The sequence below is a fragment of the Plasmodium malariae genome, assembly GCF_900090045.1.
Source record: "Plasmodium malariae genome assembly, chromosome: 14".
NCBI classification, from domain to species: Eukaryota; Apicomplexa; class Aconoidasida; order Haemosporida; family Plasmodiidae; genus Plasmodium; species Plasmodium malariae.
In genome coordinates, this window is record NC_041788.1 from 3,063,056 (window position 1) to 3,086,164 (window position 23,109).

The 23,109-nt window shown below is 24.1% G+C and overlaps 4 protein-coding genes across 4 annotated transcripts; 2 read left to right on the plus strand and 2 right to left on the minus strand.

Annotated features, from left to right (window-relative positions):
* Window positions 1-1,121: 1,121 nt before the first annotated feature.
* PmUG01_14074600 (RNA-binding protein, putative) lies at window positions 1,122-7,442 on the minus strand (the record flags this gene model as incomplete). The annotated part of the gene is made up of 1 exon (XM_029008339.1): window positions 1,122-7,442. One exon carries the CDS (start codon window positions 7,440-7,442, stop codon window positions 1,122-1,124), a length of 6,321 nt encoding a protein of 2,106 aa, XP_028864639.1.
* Window positions 7,443-14,336: 6,894 nt separating this feature from the next.
* PmUG01_14074700 (conserved Plasmodium protein, unknown function) lies at window positions 14,337-15,719 on the minus strand (the record flags this gene model as incomplete). The annotated part of the gene is made up of 1 exon (XM_029008340.1): window positions 14,337-15,719. One exon carries the CDS (start codon window positions 15,717-15,719, stop codon window positions 14,337-14,339), a length of 1,383 nt encoding a protein of 460 aa, XP_028864640.1.
* Window positions 15,720-17,041: 1,322 nt separating this feature from the next.
* PmUG01_14074800 (mitochondrial carrier protein, putative) lies at window positions 17,042-18,962 on the plus strand (the record flags this gene model as incomplete). Its single annotated transcript, XM_029008341.1, has 7 exons — window positions 17,042-17,057; window positions 17,176-17,388; window positions 17,812-17,890; window positions 17,974-18,173; window positions 18,417-18,479; window positions 18,627-18,688; window positions 18,807-18,962. The coding sequence occupies 7 exons, from the start codon at window positions 17,042-17,044 to the stop codon at window positions 18,960-18,962; spliced, it is 789 nt and encodes a 262-aa protein (XP_028864641.1).
* Window positions 18,963-21,235: 2,273 nt separating this feature from the next.
* RFC4 (replication factor C subunit 4, putative) lies at window positions 21,236-22,910 on the plus strand (the record flags this gene model as incomplete). Its single annotated transcript, XM_029008342.1, has 2 exons — window positions 21,236-21,403; window positions 22,065-22,910. The coding sequence occupies 2 exons, from the start codon at window positions 21,236-21,238 to the stop codon at window positions 22,908-22,910; spliced, it is 1,014 nt and encodes a 337-aa protein (XP_028864642.1).
* Window positions 22,911-23,109: the final 199 nt, after the last annotated feature.

Consider the following 23,109-nt stretch of genomic DNA (forward strand, 5'->3'; position numbering starts at 1 on the left):
AGTAGTATTATTACGAAAATGTTATCAATGAAAAATAAATAAAAAGTAAAAAAAAAATAAAAAAGATAAATTGCTTTATTACGAGTGCATAATTTTTCGTTGTTCTCAAATTTATGTGTTGTTATTAAAAGCATATATGCTTCTTACTCAGAATATCTTATTTTACAGCACAAAATGGAAACATAATAATAATAGAATTATAACAGCATAAAAACAAAATAATAATAGAATAATAACAGCATAAAAACAGAATAATAATAGAATAATAATAGCATAAAAACAGAATAATAACAAAATAACAACAGAGTAAACAACTTAGAAAATGCTTCAGCTATTGAACTCTTTTACGTAAAAAGGTGTACTAGTTATCGATTATTTTACTTCCCTTCAGAAGTTCGTATCAAGCGAGAAAAATAAAATAATACCATCTAAAGAGAGACGTAAGAAGTGAAGTAAAATTCTGTTCACATATTTTTTGGTTCAGTTACAAATGGTACCACAAAAATGTTGTAAAAGGAAAAAAAAAATATAAATAAAGTAAAATAATCTTAATATCATTATAACATCATAACACGTTCAACCGTTTTTTTTTTTTTTTTTTTTTTTTTTCAAATGGGTTATTATGATGACACTGGGTCATAAAAATTGATTCAAATGAAGGTTAGGAATAAACAAGCAAAATTAAAATAATGGAAAACCAAAATATACGATGAATTAAATATAGGAAAACTAAAATATGGGAAAGCCAAAATATTGGCATATTAATATAAACACTATATAAAATATTGGAAGATCCAAATAAACAATTATGGCATAAAAAATGCAGGAATTCAAATAAACTACTAAAAACTACTATATTAATACACTAGGTATTTAAATGTACAAAAAAAGTTGAGGTTAAGTATAAACAATGTATAAATAAATAAATATATATATACTTCTATGGGGTTATATACTTATATCTTTACAAGCGTACGCGCTAGCGTTAACGTTTCGAATGGACGAAAAAAACATATACAAATGAACTAATTGGAGGTGCTTGCTTCTACTACGTAATATATAATATTTATATAAAAAAAAAAAAATAGAAACATAAGGTTTTACAATATTTTATATTTAAATCAATTATTATGGACACTATGAGACTTAACTAATTTAATCTTTCTTATATTCCATAATGCTTTAATATTTCTCTCTAAATCCTTTTCAATAGCATCAAGTTCGTTATATTTGATATTGTTCATGTAAGAATTATTTAACATTTCTAAGTTTTCCTTATGACCTATTCTTTCTGTTTTATTAATTAGATCAAAATTATTGCCTAAAAGATTAATGCTATTATCTTCATCCACGAGTGCATTTGTCAGTCTCTGCATATCATTTCCATCATTTTGTTCTGAATTTATATTCGTACATTTAATGTTATTTGGCGAATTCAAATCATATTTATTACTATTATTATTGTTGCAAACACTGTCATTACCGCAACGGTTGATATAATTGTCGACATTATCGCAGTGGTTGATGTAGCTGTCGCCATTATCACAGATCGTGCTATTTTCATTGTCATTATTACTATCATACAACTTAATTGAATTAAATTTTGTAAAGATATCGTAAATATCATTATTTCCGAAAAACATATCATTGCATATGTTATTATATGAATTTTTGTTCTCATTTGTTATATTACTGTTTTTTTCTATCCAGTTACTTTTATTAATTTTTTTTTCTTCATAGCTATTTTTTTCATATTCAAAGTTATAATACGGCACGTTGTTGAATTTATTTGTTCCCTCATGCTCCGTCTCTTTGTTAACATTCAGCACTGTGTGGTTCGCGTAATTACAACCGCTTTCATTGCAGCCTCTTCCGATGTACCCACTTCCAGCGTACCCACTTCTGTTATACCCACGTCCAACATAACCGCTAACATTATCATTGCTACTTACACTTTTTGTAAAATTTAGCGGATCGTAATTTAATATTCCATGATTGACCTCAATAGCATTGTCAACAATTGATTTAATATCTAAATTTGTGCAATTTTCTAAAATTTTGTCCTTTTCACTAACTTGTTTTGTTACCATATTTTCATTCACCAACATTTTATCATCCATGGAATCATTTAGAACCTTCGTTAAATTATTGTTAGTGAAACCCTTATTTATCATAATACACGTATCCAAATCGGTTTCATTGTTTATGTCATCTAACTTATGAAAATTTCCCTTCATAGGTAGAATACTATTATTAAATAAATGGGTATTCACCATACTATCAGAAGCTGTAGTTGTAGTTGCAGTTGTTTTACTAGTTTCCGTTGTCATATTTTTATTTAATTGATTCTGATCATTTATTTCGTTTGAAATATTTAGTAATATTTTGTTTCCTTCATACACAGGGTTACATTTTTCATCACATGGCAAGCTATTCTTCTGTTCATTGCTATTTGCAAACAAATCGTTACTAATAATATGCATGGTAGATACATGATTCGCGTCTATATTTTTTCTTAAATAATCATTTAATATATTGTCATCCATTCCCGTAAAATCGTAAGCATTTTTGGATGTGCTGCTACCATTATCATTATAATTTTGCATAATATAATTATTTGACAAAAGATTAAATTGATGATGTGTATTATAACTACTACTGTTTGTTTTGCTTCCTTTATCTATTTCTAACAATGTGGATGTATTATTATCAATAGCACAAAAATGTTTGTTTTTGTTATCACCTTTTTCACTTATTATTTTGTTTGACTTTAGAGGTATAAACGCTTTACAGTTGAAGTCGTTGTCCAATGGGACATTATTACTATGGTTAATCACTTTAAAATTTTCCTTCTGTTTGTTTTTTTTCTGCTGATGCAGGTGGGACAGGTGTTGCTGATATTGTTGTTGATACTGCCTTTGGTTGTGCTCGTTCTGCTGATACACTTTTGGATGTTTTTCCTGGGACAATTTATACATATATCTACCTTTCGCGTCTGGACTACTGTCCGTGCCCCCCTTGCTACTATTATTTCCTGCACCTATAGTAGCTGTAGGAGTGTTACTACCACTGTTGTTACCCAGGATGCTCACATTAGAGTTTAAATTACTATTAAAAGGTACGTTACTACTACTACTGTTAAATATGTTGTTATTTATGTTTGTGAAAAGGTGCCTGTTCAGTAATATACTGTTTGTTGTATTCTTATTTAATTTTCCGTGAACAGATGTTGTCATAACTTTATTTATATTATTATATTCTCCCGTGGTATTTGGATTCATGGATAAGTTATCTGGTATTAAAAATTGACCCGTCTTCTTAAACTGAATTTTTAATTTTTTAAAATTAATATTAATTGATCGTTGGACAAGTTGAAATGTTGAATTTAAATTTGATAATTCTACAAATGCATATCCATCTTGTCTATCAATATTGACTACATATCCATTATCTAAATTTTGATTAATAGCATCTCTTAATTGTATATTTGTTATGTCTTCACTTAGATTCGATACATATACACTTCTTCCATACGAATTATCAGGCCTTGTGCTAATATCAAATCTTGGCCCTATATTAACCCTTTCCTCATTATTTCTAGCATTCTTGTTTATCTTATTAGAATCATTTTTTTCATCCATTAATGCATTTTTTTCATTTTGAATTCTAGCTTTTTTCAAACAATCCATTATGGATATACCTACATGATATTTTAAACAAAATCGACATTTCATTGGACAATCATTACCCCTATGTGAAATGTTATGACAATTTGGACATACAAATGAATTATTAGGACACAATGGCATAGGATGATCTAATGAATCACAACTCAAACATAACCTTCCTTGCATAAATGCTTCTAACATTTGAGAATTATTTAATATTACAGGTCTCTCCACATTCATGTTATCATTCCCCCCTTTTTTTGTAACATGTGTATCGAAATTTTCCAAAGCATTATTGTTACCATTATTACCATTATGAATATCATTATGGCATACGTTAATTCCGCACTGCTTACTTGTAGAATTATTTATAGTGCACCTGTTTCCACTGTTAGAAGCATTGGTAATATTAGGAGTACTAGCAATATTAGGAGCACTGGCAATATTAGGAGCATTGGAAATATTAGGAGCATTGGCAATATTAGGAGCACTAGTAATATTAGGAGCACTAGTAATATTAGGAGCATTGGCAATATTAGGAGCACTAGTAATATTAGGAGCATTGGCAATATTAGGAGAATTAGTAATATTAGGAGCATTGGCAATATTAGAAGTATTTCCATTATTAGCATTTACACTATTTGCATTATCCTCATTAGGTCCATTAAACCTATTGGTATCAGTAGTATTCACAGAATTACTTACACCTTGCTTGTTAACTAAACTACCTTTCACGTCATTCACATATGATGACGGGATTCCCAACATGTTGTTCATATAAGGTTGTTTATTCAACAAATTAGTGCTATTTTTCATACTACTCGTTACATTCACACCATTCATTACATTCGTTCCGTTTGTTCCAATCATACCATTCATACTATTTATAACATTCAGAGTATTTTTATTTCCTAAAACATTACTAATTTCAGTTGTACCGAATCTATTTTCCATTTCTTCATACAAAGATATTTGAGAAGGGCCAAAGTAGTTCACTAAATTGTTGTTCACTGTAACGTTGTTCTGAGTGTTAATTATTTTAAAAATTTGCGTATTATCATTTATTTTGTTCTTATTTACATTTAGGATACCCTTCTTAGAATTACTGATATATTCATCATTATTGCGCTCATCACATGGATCGTTAAAAATATTGTATAAATTATTTTTTAATATATTAAAAGTAGTATTCAAACCAATTAAGTCATTTTTGCCCTTATCCTCCGAGATTGTCATATTGTTATTATTACTATTATTGCTGTTATTGCTATTATTACTGCTGCTGCCATTATTACAGTTATTGTTATTATTGTTATTATTTTCATTCAATAGTAAATATTGTTTGTCTACTTCTGTATTGTTTTCATGAAAAAAATGAATACCCCCCGTTTCGCTGCTCGTGCAATTATTCTTCAAAATACTTAAATTACGATTGTCTTCTGGCATATTCATTTTATTATTCGCGTAATATTTTAGTATATTCAAATTAATTATATTATTCACGTTTTTTTTAATTAAGGAAACATTATTAATATTGCCTTTTGACGAAATGTTGTTAGGGTTCACTTCTAAATTGTTTTTAAAATTTTTACTACTGCTATTGGTTGTACAATTATGCACATTAATATGCATATTTTTTCCTTTGACATCATTTTTATTATTTCTCGTGTTATTTTTTTGATCGTTTTTTCCATTAGCATTTTTATTTGTGTTATTCTTATTTTTGTTATTTCTTCTGTTTACATTTTTGTTTTTGCTGTTTTTGCTGTTTTCGTTGTTATCTTTGTTGTTTCCAGTGCAGTTGATTCCATGATTGTTGCCATTGCTGTTGTTTCCATTATTGTTATGAACGTCTTGCTCATTATTATTTCCACTGTTTTCTGCACTGTCGTTGTTTCCTTTGTCATTGCTATCTTCACTATTTTTATCCTTATTTCTTATATCATTTTTTCGGTCCTTTTTATGGTCATTTTTGCGGTTATTTTTGCGACTATTTTTGTCAATATTTCTGTGTATTCTTCTTTCGTTATTCTTATCAGGACCGTTAAAATTACCGGCAACGTTATTATTGCCATTTCCTTTTCCATTACTGTAATTACTGTCCTTATTGCAGCTATTTTCATTATAATCACTACAATTTTTCATATCATCAATGCAGTTACTAGCAGTGCTGCTATTGCTCCTATTGTTGATGTTGCTGTAATTGTTGGTATTACTGCTACTGCTGTTATGACTATTATTTCTTCCAATGTTATTATTATCGTTGGTTAAGGTACTATTGTTTGTGAAGGACCTATCGTTCGCAAAAGTGCTACAACTGTTAGTGAAGCTACCATTTTTGCTGAAGCTACTTGTGCTATTTCCTCGATTGCTATCATTATCATTGTCTATAGTACTGTTTTTATAGAGGGATGGAAAAATATCATTTGAAATAAATTGGCTATCAATTCTTTTCTTTTCTTCTTTATTATTTTCATTTACACATTTTGTATAATTATCGTGTAACATATAAGTTGGTTCATATTTTTTACAATTGTTAGAATAATTCATAATTCTATTTAAGTTTTTTATGTCCAACCTGTTGTTCATATCATTATTTTGTACTGTATTAAAATTATTTAAAAATGTATCTAAAAATTTTGAACCATCTTCTTCATATAATTTTTCATTTGATTTTTCTAAATTTAAGCTATTATTTAACATATGTATGCTTTTACCTTCCTCTTTTATATTCTTGCAAACATTATCATCATTATTATTTATTTCATTATTATCGTTCGAAGAATACTGAATTGCACCATATAGATCTTTAACGTTCCTTTCATTGATCTCTAATTTGTTATTTTTCTCATCAGAGTGTGTTATTTTTTCCTCATCAACAGGGTAGTTGTAATTACAGTGACTGTTGTTGGTGGTCACGTTGTCCCTATTGTTGTTATTATTTACATTGCTGTTCATGCTGCTTTCCATAGTGCTATTCATGCTTCCGTTCATGCTGCCGTTCATGCTTCCGTTCATGCTGCCGTTCATGCTTCCGTTCATGCTTCCGTTCATGCTTCCGTTCATGCTTCCGTTCATGCTGTCATTCATGCTGCCTTCCATGCTACTACTAATGCTGCTTTTATTATTTACATTACTACTATATTTATTATTTTTCAAGCTACTGTTATTTATACTACAGTTATTACCACTATTATTCATGGTGTTAATACCCATTTTATTAATTGTGCTGTTAATTACGTCATTTAGTTTCTTCTTTCCATACAATAAATTAACGGTACAACTATCGTTGAAACTATTCTTCAAGTAATTACTTAAGCTACCATCTACTCCAATTTTATTATTGAACAAATTATTAGTTATATTAGTATTTTTTGTACTGTTATTAACGGTGTGGTTACTATTATTGCTATGTAAATTGCTATTAATAACACTCTGGTTACTTCTATTTAATTCGAGATTTCTTTTATTTATTCGTGTATCTACAAAATTGATGTTATTTTTTTCATTTATTAATAATACATTATTTATTTTGTTTTTTTCCGATTCGTTTCTTGTTTCATTTAATAATAGCTCACTATTATTTTTTTCAACGATGTTAAATAAATTAATGTTCATTTTGTCATCAACAAAATTCTTGCTGTCCATATCCTCATTATGTATATCATTCTGTTTATTCGTAAAATATGTGATATCTTCTTTACCCATTGACCTCTTACTTAAATAATAGAAATTATGTCCCTGGTAACCGTTATCTACAGTAATCTTATTCATTTTTTCTTACTTTTTGGGAAAGAGATAATTTAACAAAATATAGAATGTGTAAATAGAAACTAAAATATGTAAATATATATATGTTCATATGTATATATATATGTATATGTTCAAATATATATATATGTATATGTTCATATGTATGTGTTTATATGAATATGTTTATATGTACATACGCACGTATGTTTCTATTATTTATATATATACGATATTAAAATTTAATCCTTGTGCGTAATCAAATCATGTTATTCTATGGTTGAACATGTACTTTCTAATTTATTTAAAGAAACTACAAAATTTGTATTCATCCAATGCAATGTAAGGAAAAAGTAAATAATCACAAAAATAATTAAATAAATAAATTGATATATATTTGTTATGCTAATTTTAATGTATAAATTAGGTTCTACATTTAAACAAATAGGTAAGCTTTTTCGATATGTGTACTTTTTTATATACACGTATACATATGTACATACATACATATATATATATATATATATATATATAGGCATGCATATATAACAGGTGATCATATATCCCCGTAATAAAATTGTTTGTTACAAAAAGCAAAAAAAAAAAAAAATAAATAAAGGAATATGTATAATGTAACTACATATACATATACTGGTTATTATGTAAATGTAATTTTATTTTTTTATTGATTCCAATATAATTTTCTTTTTTTGAATTATACATAATTCTATAAATATTATAATCCTCTTTTATATTGGACAACCCACGTTTTCCCTTTTTTTTTTTTTTTTTTTCCAATAAGCAAAAATTTTAATTTACAATACACTGTTTTACTAACAGGACATAATATACATTGCACAAAACTGATAAAAAAATTCGTTCAAATTAAGTTATATGAAAACATTATATAGAAAAGAAAGCAGAATGAAAATACTTAATCAAAAGTTCGTAAAAATAGGATCTATAAGCACACACGAATCCGACTTAAATATATATATGTATATATATGTTAGTACAAAAGCATGTACACATGCGTGTATATGTATGCATGTAAATATATTGCAAAAATTGGGAAATTAAAATATTTGAGATAGACGTATTCTTATGTTGAACTAAAAATGTTTGTACATTGTACAAATTTTATTACATTCAAAAAAAAAAAAAAAAAGTTTCGTTATAATCTCTATATTATAAATTCTACTTAAAAATATTTTAATGAATTGTTTTATTATATACATAAGGTGTACTGAAGTACAAACATGAACTCAGTGCATTAAGTTAAACCACATTATATGGATAGTTAGCATTACTACTTAAATATAAAATTATAAATTTTTGTTTTAATATAATTGTTTTCTTTCACTTTATATCTTTATTTTTGATTTAATCATAAACAAAATATATATATAAATACAAATACATATACAAAAATATATATGTCATAAATATGTAAATATACATACGAAATGGAAAATTAAAAAAAAAAAAAAAACAAAAAAAAAGTGCTTTTTTTTTTTTTTTAAAGTTCTTAATATCGTTAAAGCATAATTGTTTTGAAATGTAAAGTACTTGTACAGTCTTAAAAATTCATAGATGTAAAAAAAAATGAAAATTTGAACAGCTGTATTTTTGACATAAATGAACTAGTCATACCATGTAAAACTATTCAAATAAAATGAAAAATAATCATATTATTCGGGGAATGTAAAAAAATTTATAATAGCATTATGATATTAAAAAAAATAGTGTTGAAATAATGCTATATTTTTAAATAAATAAAAGTTGTTCATTTTTTTCTATGTAAATATATAATATCTATATATTCAAATACAACTTTTAAAAAGTTAAGAGAATAGTATATATTTTACGATGAAATATATTAAATGTACGAAATTATTGTATAAGAAATGTAATATGTATCACATAATTAGTACATACTAATATATAGGAAATAAATAGTTATAAAAATATTCTAGGATATTTATTAAATGAGCATAATTTTAGGTTTATCAACAGCAGAAAAAAAAGAAAAAAAAAAAAAAATTTTTTCCTAAAATATCAAATGGTATTATTTATAAAATGTACTGCTAAACATGAATGTATTCGTATTTAATATTACTATATTTAGTATTGTGAATTCATCTATAATGTTAGATTTATTCTAAGAATTATTTTTAAGCAAAAATAAAATATATATAATAAAAAATGTAAAACTAATTAAAAAAAGGACAAAAAAAAAAAAAAAAAATTATATATATAAATTAGAAACTTCAATATTATTTATTAATCCTTAAAAGGGATGTAAAAAAAAAAATATATCAATAATTAAAGATATATGTAAAATACGCAGTTGATGGCAAAAATACATATATGTATAAACATATATATATATATATATATATCTGTAAGGCGAAATGTAGAAAAAAATGTATAACTATTCATCTATAAAAAATTGCACCATGTAAGGAAAAACAAAAAATTATGAAATAATAAATTATTATAGTATTGTTCGAGGAATTCTAAATGCTTTTTATTTTGGGTTTGTTTAGCAAAAATAACATATATGGAAATTTTTACTGTACCAAAAAAAAAAAAAAAAAAAAATTATATTCATGTAGTAAATACATACATAGATAAAAATATATATGTATACATGAAGGATATTATTCTGTGGTAGAATAACTGTAGAAATGTCGTAACGCAATAAATATAAAAGCTATTTTTCAACTGATCTTTGTAAAAAAATAAACATACATTTAGTCATGAAATTCCTTTACATCTTAATTTTTTTTCCTTCTATTTGTTCTATTCTTTTTTTTTTTTTTTAGCATTCTCTTTTCATATATATATTATATATACATATATATACACATATGTATATATATAACCTCATTTATTTATAGTACAAAAAGGTTAAAATATTTAACGTTAAAATGTATATAAAAAAAAAAAAAAAAAAAAAAGCTCTCATGCAATTTTTAAATGTATATAGTGATTTTCATAATTTTAAACGTGAGGAAAATTTACATATTTCTGCATAGATATCCTGGGTTTTACATAAAGCCAAAATGTGTAGTATTTTTTTGAATATATATTTAAAGAGTAACATATATAAATATATATGTATATACATACATACATACATAAATAAATACATACACACATACATAAATAAATACATACACACATACGTATACAGATACGTACCCACATAAATCCATATATATACATATATGTCTGTATTCCTCATAAAATTTTGCACATGTATGTGTATATATACATACATATAAACGTAGAATGTATTATAAGGGGAACTTAAGTGCTAAATAGAAGATGTACATCTTTTATATAATAGGAAATGTAATATTATCGTTTATTAGTTACATTACTTTATAATAAAAAAGTTATGATATAAAAATTAAAACATTAAAAAATAAAACTATTGATAAAGGAAGTGTGCATATATGAACATACATATATATATACATGTACATATAAACATACATATATATACTCGTCCTGGCTCTGATGGTAACTAAAAATATGTTAAAGAATTATAAACTGCATTTACTACATATGAAATATTTCTATATATATTTTAGATCCTCAATTATATATAATACAAAATTTTACTTAAGCGAAATTCCTTAAGTAATAGTTGTGGTGTGTTATATGTACATATATATATATATATATATATATATATATATATATATATATATATAAGGGAAAATAACATGGGTTATAAAATACACGCACACACTATTAACTTGTGTAACATTACAAGTATAATAATTATTTGACAAAAAATTAAAATCATGGAACATGAAATTCTTTACTCTGATATTAATGGATATAGATTTAAAAGTGCGAAAATATATAAAGCTCGAAACAATACAGTGTTTAAATTTATGAGTAAAAAAATAATGCCCATGCTTAAAATATCAAATGGTTAAATTCATACATCTACAGTAAGAAATGAAAAATAATATAACATTAATCCTATAAAAAAATAAAATAGAATAAAAATAATAAAACATTACATAATGCTTTATTATTAAGTATATGTAAAATGGAAATTAAAACAAACGACAATTATGTAATATATACATGCTTATTTTTTGTTAATGGAAAAATGTAAAAAAATTATATTTTCTTATTTTATTTTATTATATTATTCATACATAAAAAAAAAAAAAAAATATATATATATATATATATATACATAAAAATGTAAATGTGGGTAAAAAAACTGTTGTAAATAAAATTGTTCGAGTTTTCATGTATATATTGATATATAATAAAAAGTAAAATACTGTAAAAAAAAAAAGAAAAAAATTAATGTAATGAAAAAAAAAAAAAATAAATAAATAAATATAAAAATACAAAAAAAAAAAAAAATGAAAATAAAAAAATAAAATAAAATATTAATCAATTTATTAGTAATTTTTTTTTTCAAATAAAAAATGACATCAACTCAAGCATATTGTTATAAAAATATGTGGATAAAATAAAATTATTATGAACAGAAATACATATATTTATATATATTTTTTTTAGAGCTATTCCTTTGCATTTTAAAATTTTAATGATCAGAAGTACAGTTACGTTTATGTATTGTTAGTTATGGAAAAAAAAAAAAGTACACCAGCATAGCAAATGTATTCTTTTTTTAACAAGTAGCTAGCATATCGTTCTTAAATAACACAGTCAAAAAAATATGTATATAACAGAAAATATAAAATTTCTGAACTGTTCATAATAAAAAAACGTCACAAAAATGTGTCATAGGTAGCTATTTGGCAATATGACACAAGTGCATTTTGCTACGTTCCTTTTTTTGTGTGCACTTATATTTATTTATAAATAAATATTATATATATATATATATATACATATATATACATACATATATATATAAATTTGTGTACGATTTCATACAAGAGTATGCTTTTCATGTGAACATTTTTTTTTTTTTAATAGTAAAAAAAAAAATATTTTAGTGTAATAAACCCTAAAATTTGACCCAAAAAATTAGAAATTTCCTTGTATGAAGGTATTGTACCTATTTAAGAGTCACACCATGTATTTTTACGTCCTACATGCACATAAGCACACATATATAAAAAATAATATTAATTATCAAATAGTACAGCGTGAGTTAAAAATAAAACTAAGTACAAAAAAAAAAAAAAATAATAATTTTAATTATTTAAATTCATAATTAACCTTAATTTAGGTATTGTTAAAATATGAATGAAAAAAAAATTAAATATGCAAAAGTGAAAATTAAGCTATTATAAAAGTAAAAAAAAAAAAAAAAAAATTGGTTATATATATTAATATCTCATGATTATATTAAGAAATTGCAATCCGTGTTTTTAAGACTTTTTTTTTTCTTGCATTATACGATTTGGTCATAGCAAAGGACTATAAAAATGTGACGCTGTTTATTGCACATTTTTATAATATAAAAGTATACATAATATATATGTGTACACGAAATTATGTACTTAACTACGTACAAAATTATACTTGACAAAAAATGTATACACAAAGAATACAGTTTTTTATTTAGATATAACAAGATTACAATTGAAATTAAATGAATTTTTATAAAAAGGAAGTTCATTTTGCAAGACAAAAATTGTAAGCTCCAAAAAATGCGAAAAAGTTGTTGCATGCGGATAAGTATAACAATTTAAGAGCTTATTTTTTTTTTTTTTCTTTCGGCACCTTTTATTTATTTTTGTAAAATTATGGAAGCTAATAAAAAATTATTAAATATGTCTTTTTTTTATTACTTCTTTATGTGTATTATGAAAACTATTCCAGAAATATAATATTTTTAAAAATAAAATTTTTATATGCTGTACTATTATTATAATAATTTATTAAAACTGTAGAGAATTACGCTTTTATTATTTGTAAGTACATTTTCAGAACTTCTGTACTTAGAAATATATTTATTTTATATTTAACAGAAGTAGCAATGGTTTACAACTTACATTTTTGTAATGTTATTTTATCAGAAATCACTGCTCCGTAATTAGGAAAATAATTTAATTTTGGAAAAAAATCAAGATTATTTATATTTAAAATTTCAATAATATTTTTATTAATATAGATAAAATATACATTTGTTATTCTTAATAACAAATACATTTTATTTAATGAAAACATCAAAAATAAAAAGCAAAAATACAGTTTGTTTAAAATGAGCTTACTTTTTGTTCATAAATAATGTAATAAAATGTTGTGTCATTATCTTATATGTTAATCGTAAAATTAGTATTTCAAATGTTTTGTAGGGAATTCACGAACAATAACTAAACAAACATAGTAATACAAATTATTATGTAAAAAACATATAGATATGTAACAAATATCTCAAAAATATAAAAATAAAAAAAGGTTTGTGTAACTTTGATTTTTAACAATATGATACATATATTAATTAATCTCATTTATATTCGAGCATAAAAAATTTTGTTAAATTACTGTTTTTTAATAGTAATAATGAAAAAATATTTAAAATTAATTTTTTGTTCATTTGAAATATGGAAAATTATATACAATCACAAATTATTGCAAGGAAACCCTTATTTTTATAAAACGCAGAAATTATTATAAGTATACATTAATTCTCTTTCCAAACGTGTATCGCAATTAAAGCTTTACGCACGTGCACGGACATATACATGCATATGCTCAGACATACATATACGAATATACGCATATATAATTATTTGCGCTTTACTGTATTAACAAAAACATACTATAATTATTAAAATATTTAATTGCAAATAAATTTCTTCAACCTTGCATAACTTTAAAAAAAAAAAAAAAAAAAGTACGACTTAACGTGACTTAAAAAGGACGTAAATGATAAATATATTCTCACTGAATTATGATTATTCACATGTGAAATATGGATGGAGTTGCTAACGGTTCATTAAAAAACAAATCAAAACAATTATCTTCCTTCATTGGTGGTGTTCCATTAAATAAATTATTAAATTCTTCCGAGTCCTTTCCCTTATGAGAAGATTTAATTCCTTCCACGTTAATTTTAGACGTATTTGCCTGAATATTATCAACAGTATTTTCGTTTCCGTTATTATTATTATTATTATTATTATCATTTTGTTCAAAATTCATTAAAGTATTATCTTGATTATTTATATATTCATTAGAGCATTCATCTATATGCATTTGATTTGTTTTATTTAAAATATTATTATTGGTGTCCTCATTTTGTTTGTTAATTTTATTATATGATATAAAATTATCAAAATTGTTTGATATACTGCATTCATATATTTCTTTTTTATTATTTTTATCATGTTTATTTTCTATTAATACATTTTGGAAAATTTTTTTAATATTTTCAAACTTATTTTTTCCAAATACTAAAGCATTTTTTCCATCTCCTAGAGATAATTCATTACTATTGAATAATATATCATCGGTTACTTTTCTTGAGGTAACATTAATAAGCATGTCTATTTCTTCAGTTTTTTTTTCTTTATCTCTATTTTCACATTTGGTAAAAATTATTTCGTTACGATTTTTGCATTCAGAGTTTTTTTTTATTTCGTTTTTAGGATTACTGTTACATTTCTTATAATAATTACAAGTTTTTTCATATTCAAAATTATATGTTTTTTTTTGTTTTTTTGTATTTCTATCATCTAATTGTTCTTTATTCAAATTTTTTGTTTTTATAAATGTTCCCCTTGCATCATCATTCGAATGCGGTATTCTTTTCAAGCTTAAGTACTTTTTTCCTTTTGATAGCTCTTTACTGTTTTGGCTCAATTCTTTAAGTCTCTGAAGAGATAATAAATCATTGTTTTCTTGAATTTCCTGTTTAATTTTAAATTCAAGAGAATTCAATGAATCAAGGAAATTATCATTAATTGTTGTACAGTTTTTTTCATCATTTTTTCCTTCAAATTTATTCTTTTTTAAACAAGTTGAGACTTTATTATCAATGGAATTATAAAAAAGATTATTGGATTGTGTGTTAAATTTATTGAAAATTGTGTAATTTTCTTGGATATCTAATGCTTTTTCTTGACTAATTAAATAGTTATCCAGTTTTCTCATTTTTTCTTCTTTATAGCTTTTACTTCTTTTCTTTTCACCATTTTTAAATATATATTTTGTTTTTTTCATCTTTTTTTTTTTATTAATGGTTTTTACTGTCTTTGGATTTAAACGTTCTAATATGGTCTCTTTATACTTTTCAGCGAAATTTCGGATAAATGAAATTCCCTGCTCCAATTTCTTCTCCATTTTTTTACATAAAATTTCATTAAACTCACAGCTTCTTATAACGTTTAGTTATTTGACAGGTTATATAATGTGTTGTGTTTTATTTTCGTTGTAATACTTTGCTCATTTGCTTATTTGTTTATATGCATATTTGTTTATTTGTTTATATGCTTATTTGTTTATATGCTTATTTGTTTATATGCTTATTTGTTTATATGCTTATTTGTTTATATGCTTATTTGTTTATGTGTTTGTTTGTTTATATGCTTAAAGGTTTATTTTGCTTATTTGTTTGTTCATTTATTTAATTATATTATTTTGTTTTATTTTGTTTTTATTTTTTTTTTTTCCACGCAAAATATACTTTGCCATTTACAATCAAATGGTATAAATTTAAATTTAAATTTAAATTAATATTAAAATTAAAATTAAAATTAAAATTAATATTAAAATTAAAATTAAAATTAAAATTAATATTAAAATTAAAATTAAAATTAAAATTAAAATTAAAATTTTTTTTTTTTTTTTTTTTTTTTTTTTTTTTTTTTTTGTTTTTCTAATTTTCGATTCCTATTTTTTTTTTTTTAAATAGCAAGTTTTTTAATGAGTATTTAAACATGTTTTACCCTTGAATATTTCTTTTTAAAATAATATTCTTACACACCCTTCAAAAGAATCAGTTAATCACATTTTTTAAAATTATTTTTTAAGTGTTAATGTTTATAACAAATGAGAAACATTCAATTTGAGGAAGTTACACGTAAAACATTCGTCACAAAAAAAAAAAAAAAAAAAAAAAAAAATCGTAATGAAACATTTTTTTTTTAAATAATTAACGACAGAAAAAAAGCAATTAAAAGTGTAGAAAAATAAACTTTGAACACAGGATTTTTTATTTTTTGTATTAGTCGAGATTTCTATTCTCTTTGAAATAAATCGATACAACAGAATGAGCGATGTGGGTTAAGAATGCATGATGAGAATGAATGTTAAGAGAGTAATATTAAAAGGTGTAAATCTTTTTTATTCGAAAAGAAAAAGAAATTATAATTTCATTCTTTTTTATCAGTAAGAGCATTTTTAACATTACTATAAAAAACAATAATAAAAAAAAGGATAAAATATTAAATATACTCTGAGTACTGTAAAATGCAATTTTAGCATACTTATTCATGTGTACAACGCTTATTTTATATTTATTACAAGATAAAATCGTATATTTTTAAGTACATAAGTTTCTAAGAACGATAAAATAAATTTAATCTTTTTTTTTTTTTTTTTTTTTGCCTTTTCGGTTGAATGAAATTCTATTTTCTGTCTTTTTCTTTTTCTAGTAAAATCTAATGGAGCAACATTTACGTAAATCCAAAAATGATAATCATTATAAAAAATATTAATTATTTTACCTTCTGCTAGCTATTTTAATATGTTATCATTTTTTTTTTTTTTTTTTATCATTATCCCATAACTTTAATAGATAATTTAATAACTGGAGCTATATCTGGTGTTATTGTTGATATGGTGTTATATCCAATTGATAACTTAAAAACAAAAGTTCAGGCCAAATTACCCTTTACAATTTTTGAAACAAAAAATTTGTATAATGGGATTTTACCAACTCTAATAGGTACTGCCCCTGCTAGCGCATTTTTTTATTGTTTTTATGAACTGTCCAAAAAATTATTAACAGGTAATAACTTTTTTTTTTGTTTTTTTTTCCCTGTATAATTTTGACACAGTAATAATTATGTATGCATACAAAAAAATGTCCAAGTTCATAATAATGTATAATTTGTATACTATGAAGATAAAAAAGGGCAAAATATAAAACATCATGATATTGCTCTGAACTGATATTATTAAAATAACTATAATGAACACAAATTGCAATATATATGTTATCACCATATATTTTTAATCCTCTCCCTTAGTATTAATAAAAATTAAACATTATGACAATGAAATATGATAATGCAGAAATTGTAATTAAAGAATTTATTTATAAGATGATAACTTTTTATGCTTTATATAATAAATAAAAATGAAAATATACAGAATATTACATTTTAAGGCAATTTATTATTAAATGAATAAATATGTTTTTTGTTTATAGAAAAGAATGAAAATATTAGCAAAAGTAAATTGTATTTAATTTCAACAACAATAGCGGAAATTGCATCTTGTGCAGTAAGGTAGATGGAATGAAAAAAAAAAAAAAAAAAAAAAAGTTGGTGTCTTAGTATAATTGTAAACAAGAACTATTCTTACTTAATAGGCTACCATTTGAGATAGTGAAACAGAAAATGCAAATTTCTACTAATAGATCTATGATAAATACAATATATGATATTTCAAAAACGGAAGGATTGTTTAAATTTTTGTTTAAAAGTTATTTAATTATGATAGTAAGAGAAATTCCCTTCGACTATATTCAATACTTTCTGTGGGAAACATTTAAGGAGAAGGCAAAAAAAGGTAGTCAAAAAGAGAAAGACGCAAGAAGAGAAAAACTAAAAAAGTGAAAAACTAAAAAAGTGAAAAACTAAAAAAATGAAAAACTAAAAAAGTGAAAAACTAAAAAAATGAAAAACTAGAAAAATGAAAAACTAGAAAAATGAAAAACTAGAATATTGAAAAACTAAAAAAATGAAAAGTGAATAATGAAAAAATGAAAAATACAAAAAATAAAAATATATCAATTTATTTTACTTCCTAAAGACTTTAGCAATATTTCTGAAAAGTACCCCACTATAACGTCTTCCGTGTGTGGCGGAATGGCAGGTTAGAAAACAAAAAAAAAAAAAAAGACCATATGACAAAACTCCATATGTGCATTGAAATTTATTTAACATTTTTATTGCCGCACGTATTTTTGAAAAGGATACGAAACATGATTAATAAGAGATATTTATCTATGTATGTACGCAGGAGGAATATCTGGATTTTTAACTACTCCCATTGATGTTATAAAAACGAGGCAGATAATATTTGTATAAAAAACAAATGTGTTTTATTAAACTATATTATATATTTACTTCACATTTTTTTATTGTGATGTTAAGTTACATATTTTATATTATTTTCTAAATTAAAAAAAAAAAAAATTAGGGGAAGAACTATGGAGAGACTATTAAAGATATAGCGAAGGACGGATATCTATCATTTTATAAAGGGTGCTATTTTAGATCCTGTTATTTATTTTTTGGCGGTTTTATATTTTTTGGGGCCCTAAGATTTTTTTCTTTCAGAGAAGACAAGGGTTGAGTTATGTTCTAATATATTTCTTTTCATTTTGATCATTGCCACTGTTCCTATATTGGTGCGACATGTTATACATATATATATATGTATATTATGTATATATATACATATGTATATGTGTATATATATTTCAGTTTTTAAAAAATTGTACAAAGATTCCTTAATGTGCGCATATCATTCAGGTATTTGGTTTTGCTTTTATTTTTATGAAAATACAATTTCTCTATCTAAGCTTTTTCCTTTTTTTCTGGTCATACGATACCGCGCATTTAAATTATGAGCGATATTTTATGTACCCTCTATTTTATGTATATATGTATACGTATATATAAATAAACGTATAGGATTTCAATTTTTCTTTGATATATGTAACAGGTACATTTTATGTTGTATCGTTTTTGTTGCTCATATTTATTTTTTTATTTTATTTTTTTTATTGATGAGTCTTTAATATAACATTTAAAGAAAAAATATATTTGGGGTATTATTTAAAATTTTTATTAATATTTTATTTTTAGTTGTATATAATATTATAAATGGTTGTGTAAATTTCAAAGGTACAGTCATACTTGAAAATAGTTTATTGTACTTCGTAAAAATATGGATGATTACTTTCTCAAGTTCAACTAAAAAAATGAGGAAATGTGATACAGGAATTTCAGTTTTTATCTTCATTTTATTATTCCATTTACTCACAAAATTTCTTATTTTATACATAATTAAAATGTGTAGTTGTTTTAATACTTTTAATATTTGCTTTGTTCTACAGTTTGGTTTACTGATTTTTTTTTTTTTTATAATTGTCATTTGCTTCATACATGTTATATCATTTTAAAACTTATACTAAAATATATAATTCGAAAGAAAATAAAAAAAAAAAAAAAAAATTTATAAAATATCAATAATGTAATCATAAGAAAAATTACCTAACGTGTAGTCTTTCAATGAGGGTGGTTCAGAAGATATATTTTAGCTGTTATGAACATTTATTTTATTATTATTTTTACTTTATGAGTATATAAACATATAATTATATAACTATATATAAATGTGTTTAGGCCTAATAATTTTTGCATAAAATTTTTAAAACACAGAAATAGTGGCATTTAAAGAAAAAAAAAAAGTACACATTAAAAAAAAAATTGACTTTTCCATTGTCCCACCGGATCAAAGTATTTTAAAGATGATTCTTCATATTTTAGGATTTGTTATTTATCCTCTAAAGAGGTCAAGCAAAAAATAAAAATAGAACCTTACAAAATATTATAATTTAGATTTTTTTTTTTTCATGTAATGATAACAATTTTAACTACCTATGCATACCCACGTATAATAAGAATGTACATAAGTAGGCAATAAGGTATTTACCCATGTATATAAATGTATACATATATATATATGATATATATGAATTTACAATGAGGCTATCTGCACTGTTTCGTAAATTATGAACGAAACAGGAAATTAAGTTTGAGCGCTTTCATATCGAAAGAAAAGAAAAAAAAATAAAATAAAAAAAAGAGGAGTACGGGACTACTATATATATATAATAAACGGAAAAGAAAAACAAAAAAAAAAAGGAAACAGAGGCTTGTAAATTTAATACTAAAAACAATCTTTTTCCTTTTATGATTTTATCCTTTTATGCTCTTATCCTTTTTTGTACATTGATATAATAAGATATCTAAAAATAACAAGGTGTTAAAAAGCTATTACTCATTTGGGGAATATACTGACTGATATTAAGTTAATCACTTAAGTTTACACAAAACATGATTATTTTTATAGAGAAAATAAATAATAATGTAGACATTAATATATTGAAAGGAAAAAAAAAAAAAATTTAAAAGTTATTGTACATTATGTATACAGTAATATGCAATAACGCATATATGTATGAATTATACATATATATATAATATGTATGTTTGAGTGAGAGAACACACTAATAATTTATTGAAGCCCCCATTTAAATAATATTATGCTTCATTTACAATGTAATGCTTGTAATTTAATTTCATATAAGGGGTGAGTAATACTATAAATCTCTTTAATAAGTTTTTTTAGATGCCATTCTTCTTTTTTTTTTTTTTCTTATTTTTTTCTATTTATTTAGAATAATTTCGAAAATAATTAATTTTAGCTGATATTTCAGAAGTAAAGTACTTTTATGAGTACCAAAATAGTACGCTTCTTTTTTTTTTTTAGTAATTTGCATTTTTGCGAATTTGAATTTTAAGGATAAAATTACAAGTATACAGTTAGGGTTTAACATAATGGAGGAAGAAGACACATTCAAAAATAGGTTACTGAAAAGAAATATTGATATATGGATTGAAAAATATCGACCAGAATATTTAGATGATGTGGTGGGAAATCCTTTTGTTATAAATACTTTAAAGAGCATAGTTGTGTCAGGGAATATGCCTAACTTACTTTTAGCTGTAAGCCTTTATACTTCATGTACAGAAGAAGCCGTGTTATTGTGTTACCATCGTTACTTGAAATTGTTTTCTTAAATGTTTATACGTGTATGTATGTGTATGTATATGTATGTGTATGTATATGTATGTGTATGTATATGTATGTGTATGTATATGTATGTGTATGTATATGTATGTGTATGTGTATGTGTATGTGTATGTGTATGTGTATGTATATGTATGTATATGTATGTGTATGTGTATGTATATGTATGTATATGTATGTGTATGTATGTGTATGTATATGTATATACGTGCATGTATATATGTGTACATATGTATGTATATGTGACATACGTATTGCTTCATTTGTTATCTTGAAATTTTTTTCCTTTTTTTGCACATTTTCGTTTTGTAAGAGTACTATTTTTCTTTGTCGTAAAATTAAGCGCATATCTATTTTCGTAACACAACATAGATGATTTTTATGTTTTTTCAGATCTTTTTTAACAAATGTTCATCCAAAAATATTTACTGACCTTATATATTCTTATTACATTAAAATTCACTTTTTTTATTGCCACTTTTCACAAAATTTGGCAAATTCTTCGTATTTTTGCTCAATTTTTTCCAAATTTATTTGCCCTCCTTTTTAACGAAAACTATTTGCACATTTTCGCAGGGTGCTCCAGGTACAGGAAAAACTACAAGTATTTTATGCCTAGCTAGCGAGATGCTGGGTAACCAAGCTAAAAAAGCTGTACTTGAACTAAATGCGTCGGACGATAGAGGTATTAATGTAATAAGAGACAGAATAAAAAGCTTTGCTAAAGAAATTATAAGTTTACCTCCAGGAAAGCACAAAATAATAATTTTAGATGAAGTAGATTCAATGACAACTGCAGCTCAGCAGTCTTTGAGAAGAATCATGGAATTGTATTCAGATACTACGAGATTTGCATTGGCTTGTAATCAATCAGAAAAAATAATAGATGCTCTACAAAGTAGGTGTGCCATAATTAGATACTTCAAACTAACTGATGACCAGGTTTTAAAAAGAATATTAAAAATATGTAAATATGAAAATATAAAATACACAGATGATGGGTTGGAAACATTGACCTTTATTGCAGATGGTGATTTAAGAAAAGCTGTTAACTGCTTACAGTCAACTTATGCAGGATTAGAAATTATAAATAAAGAAAATGTGTTAAATATTTGTGATATTCCATCCCCTGAAAGAATTGAAAATTTATTAAAATATTGTATTAATTGTGAATGGAAAAAAGCACATGATATTGCTTATGATATGATTAAAGAAGGACACACACCATTTGATGTAGCATTAACGTCGTCAAATGTTTTAAGGAGATATGATCTTGGATCTGAAGCTGTTCAAATAGAGTTCTTAAAAATTGGTGCAATGGCATGTAATACTATGGCCAGTGGATTAGCTAGTGTAATACAACTGGATAAACTGCTTGCAGATTGGTGTATAGCTGCAAAAACATTTAGAACCAAGTGTTAACTGGAGGGCACGTATACAGAAGGCGGGTGTGATAGGAGCGCCATCAAATGTAACAGTGGTAATGAGAGTAATAAGACAGGAAAACATTTAAAAACAATCCTTAACATATTGATAATGCCAAGGAATATTTAAACAAAACCCTTCTTCTATTATGGCAAAAGGCCCATCTGAAAAGTTGAAGCGCCTTAATACGATTAGC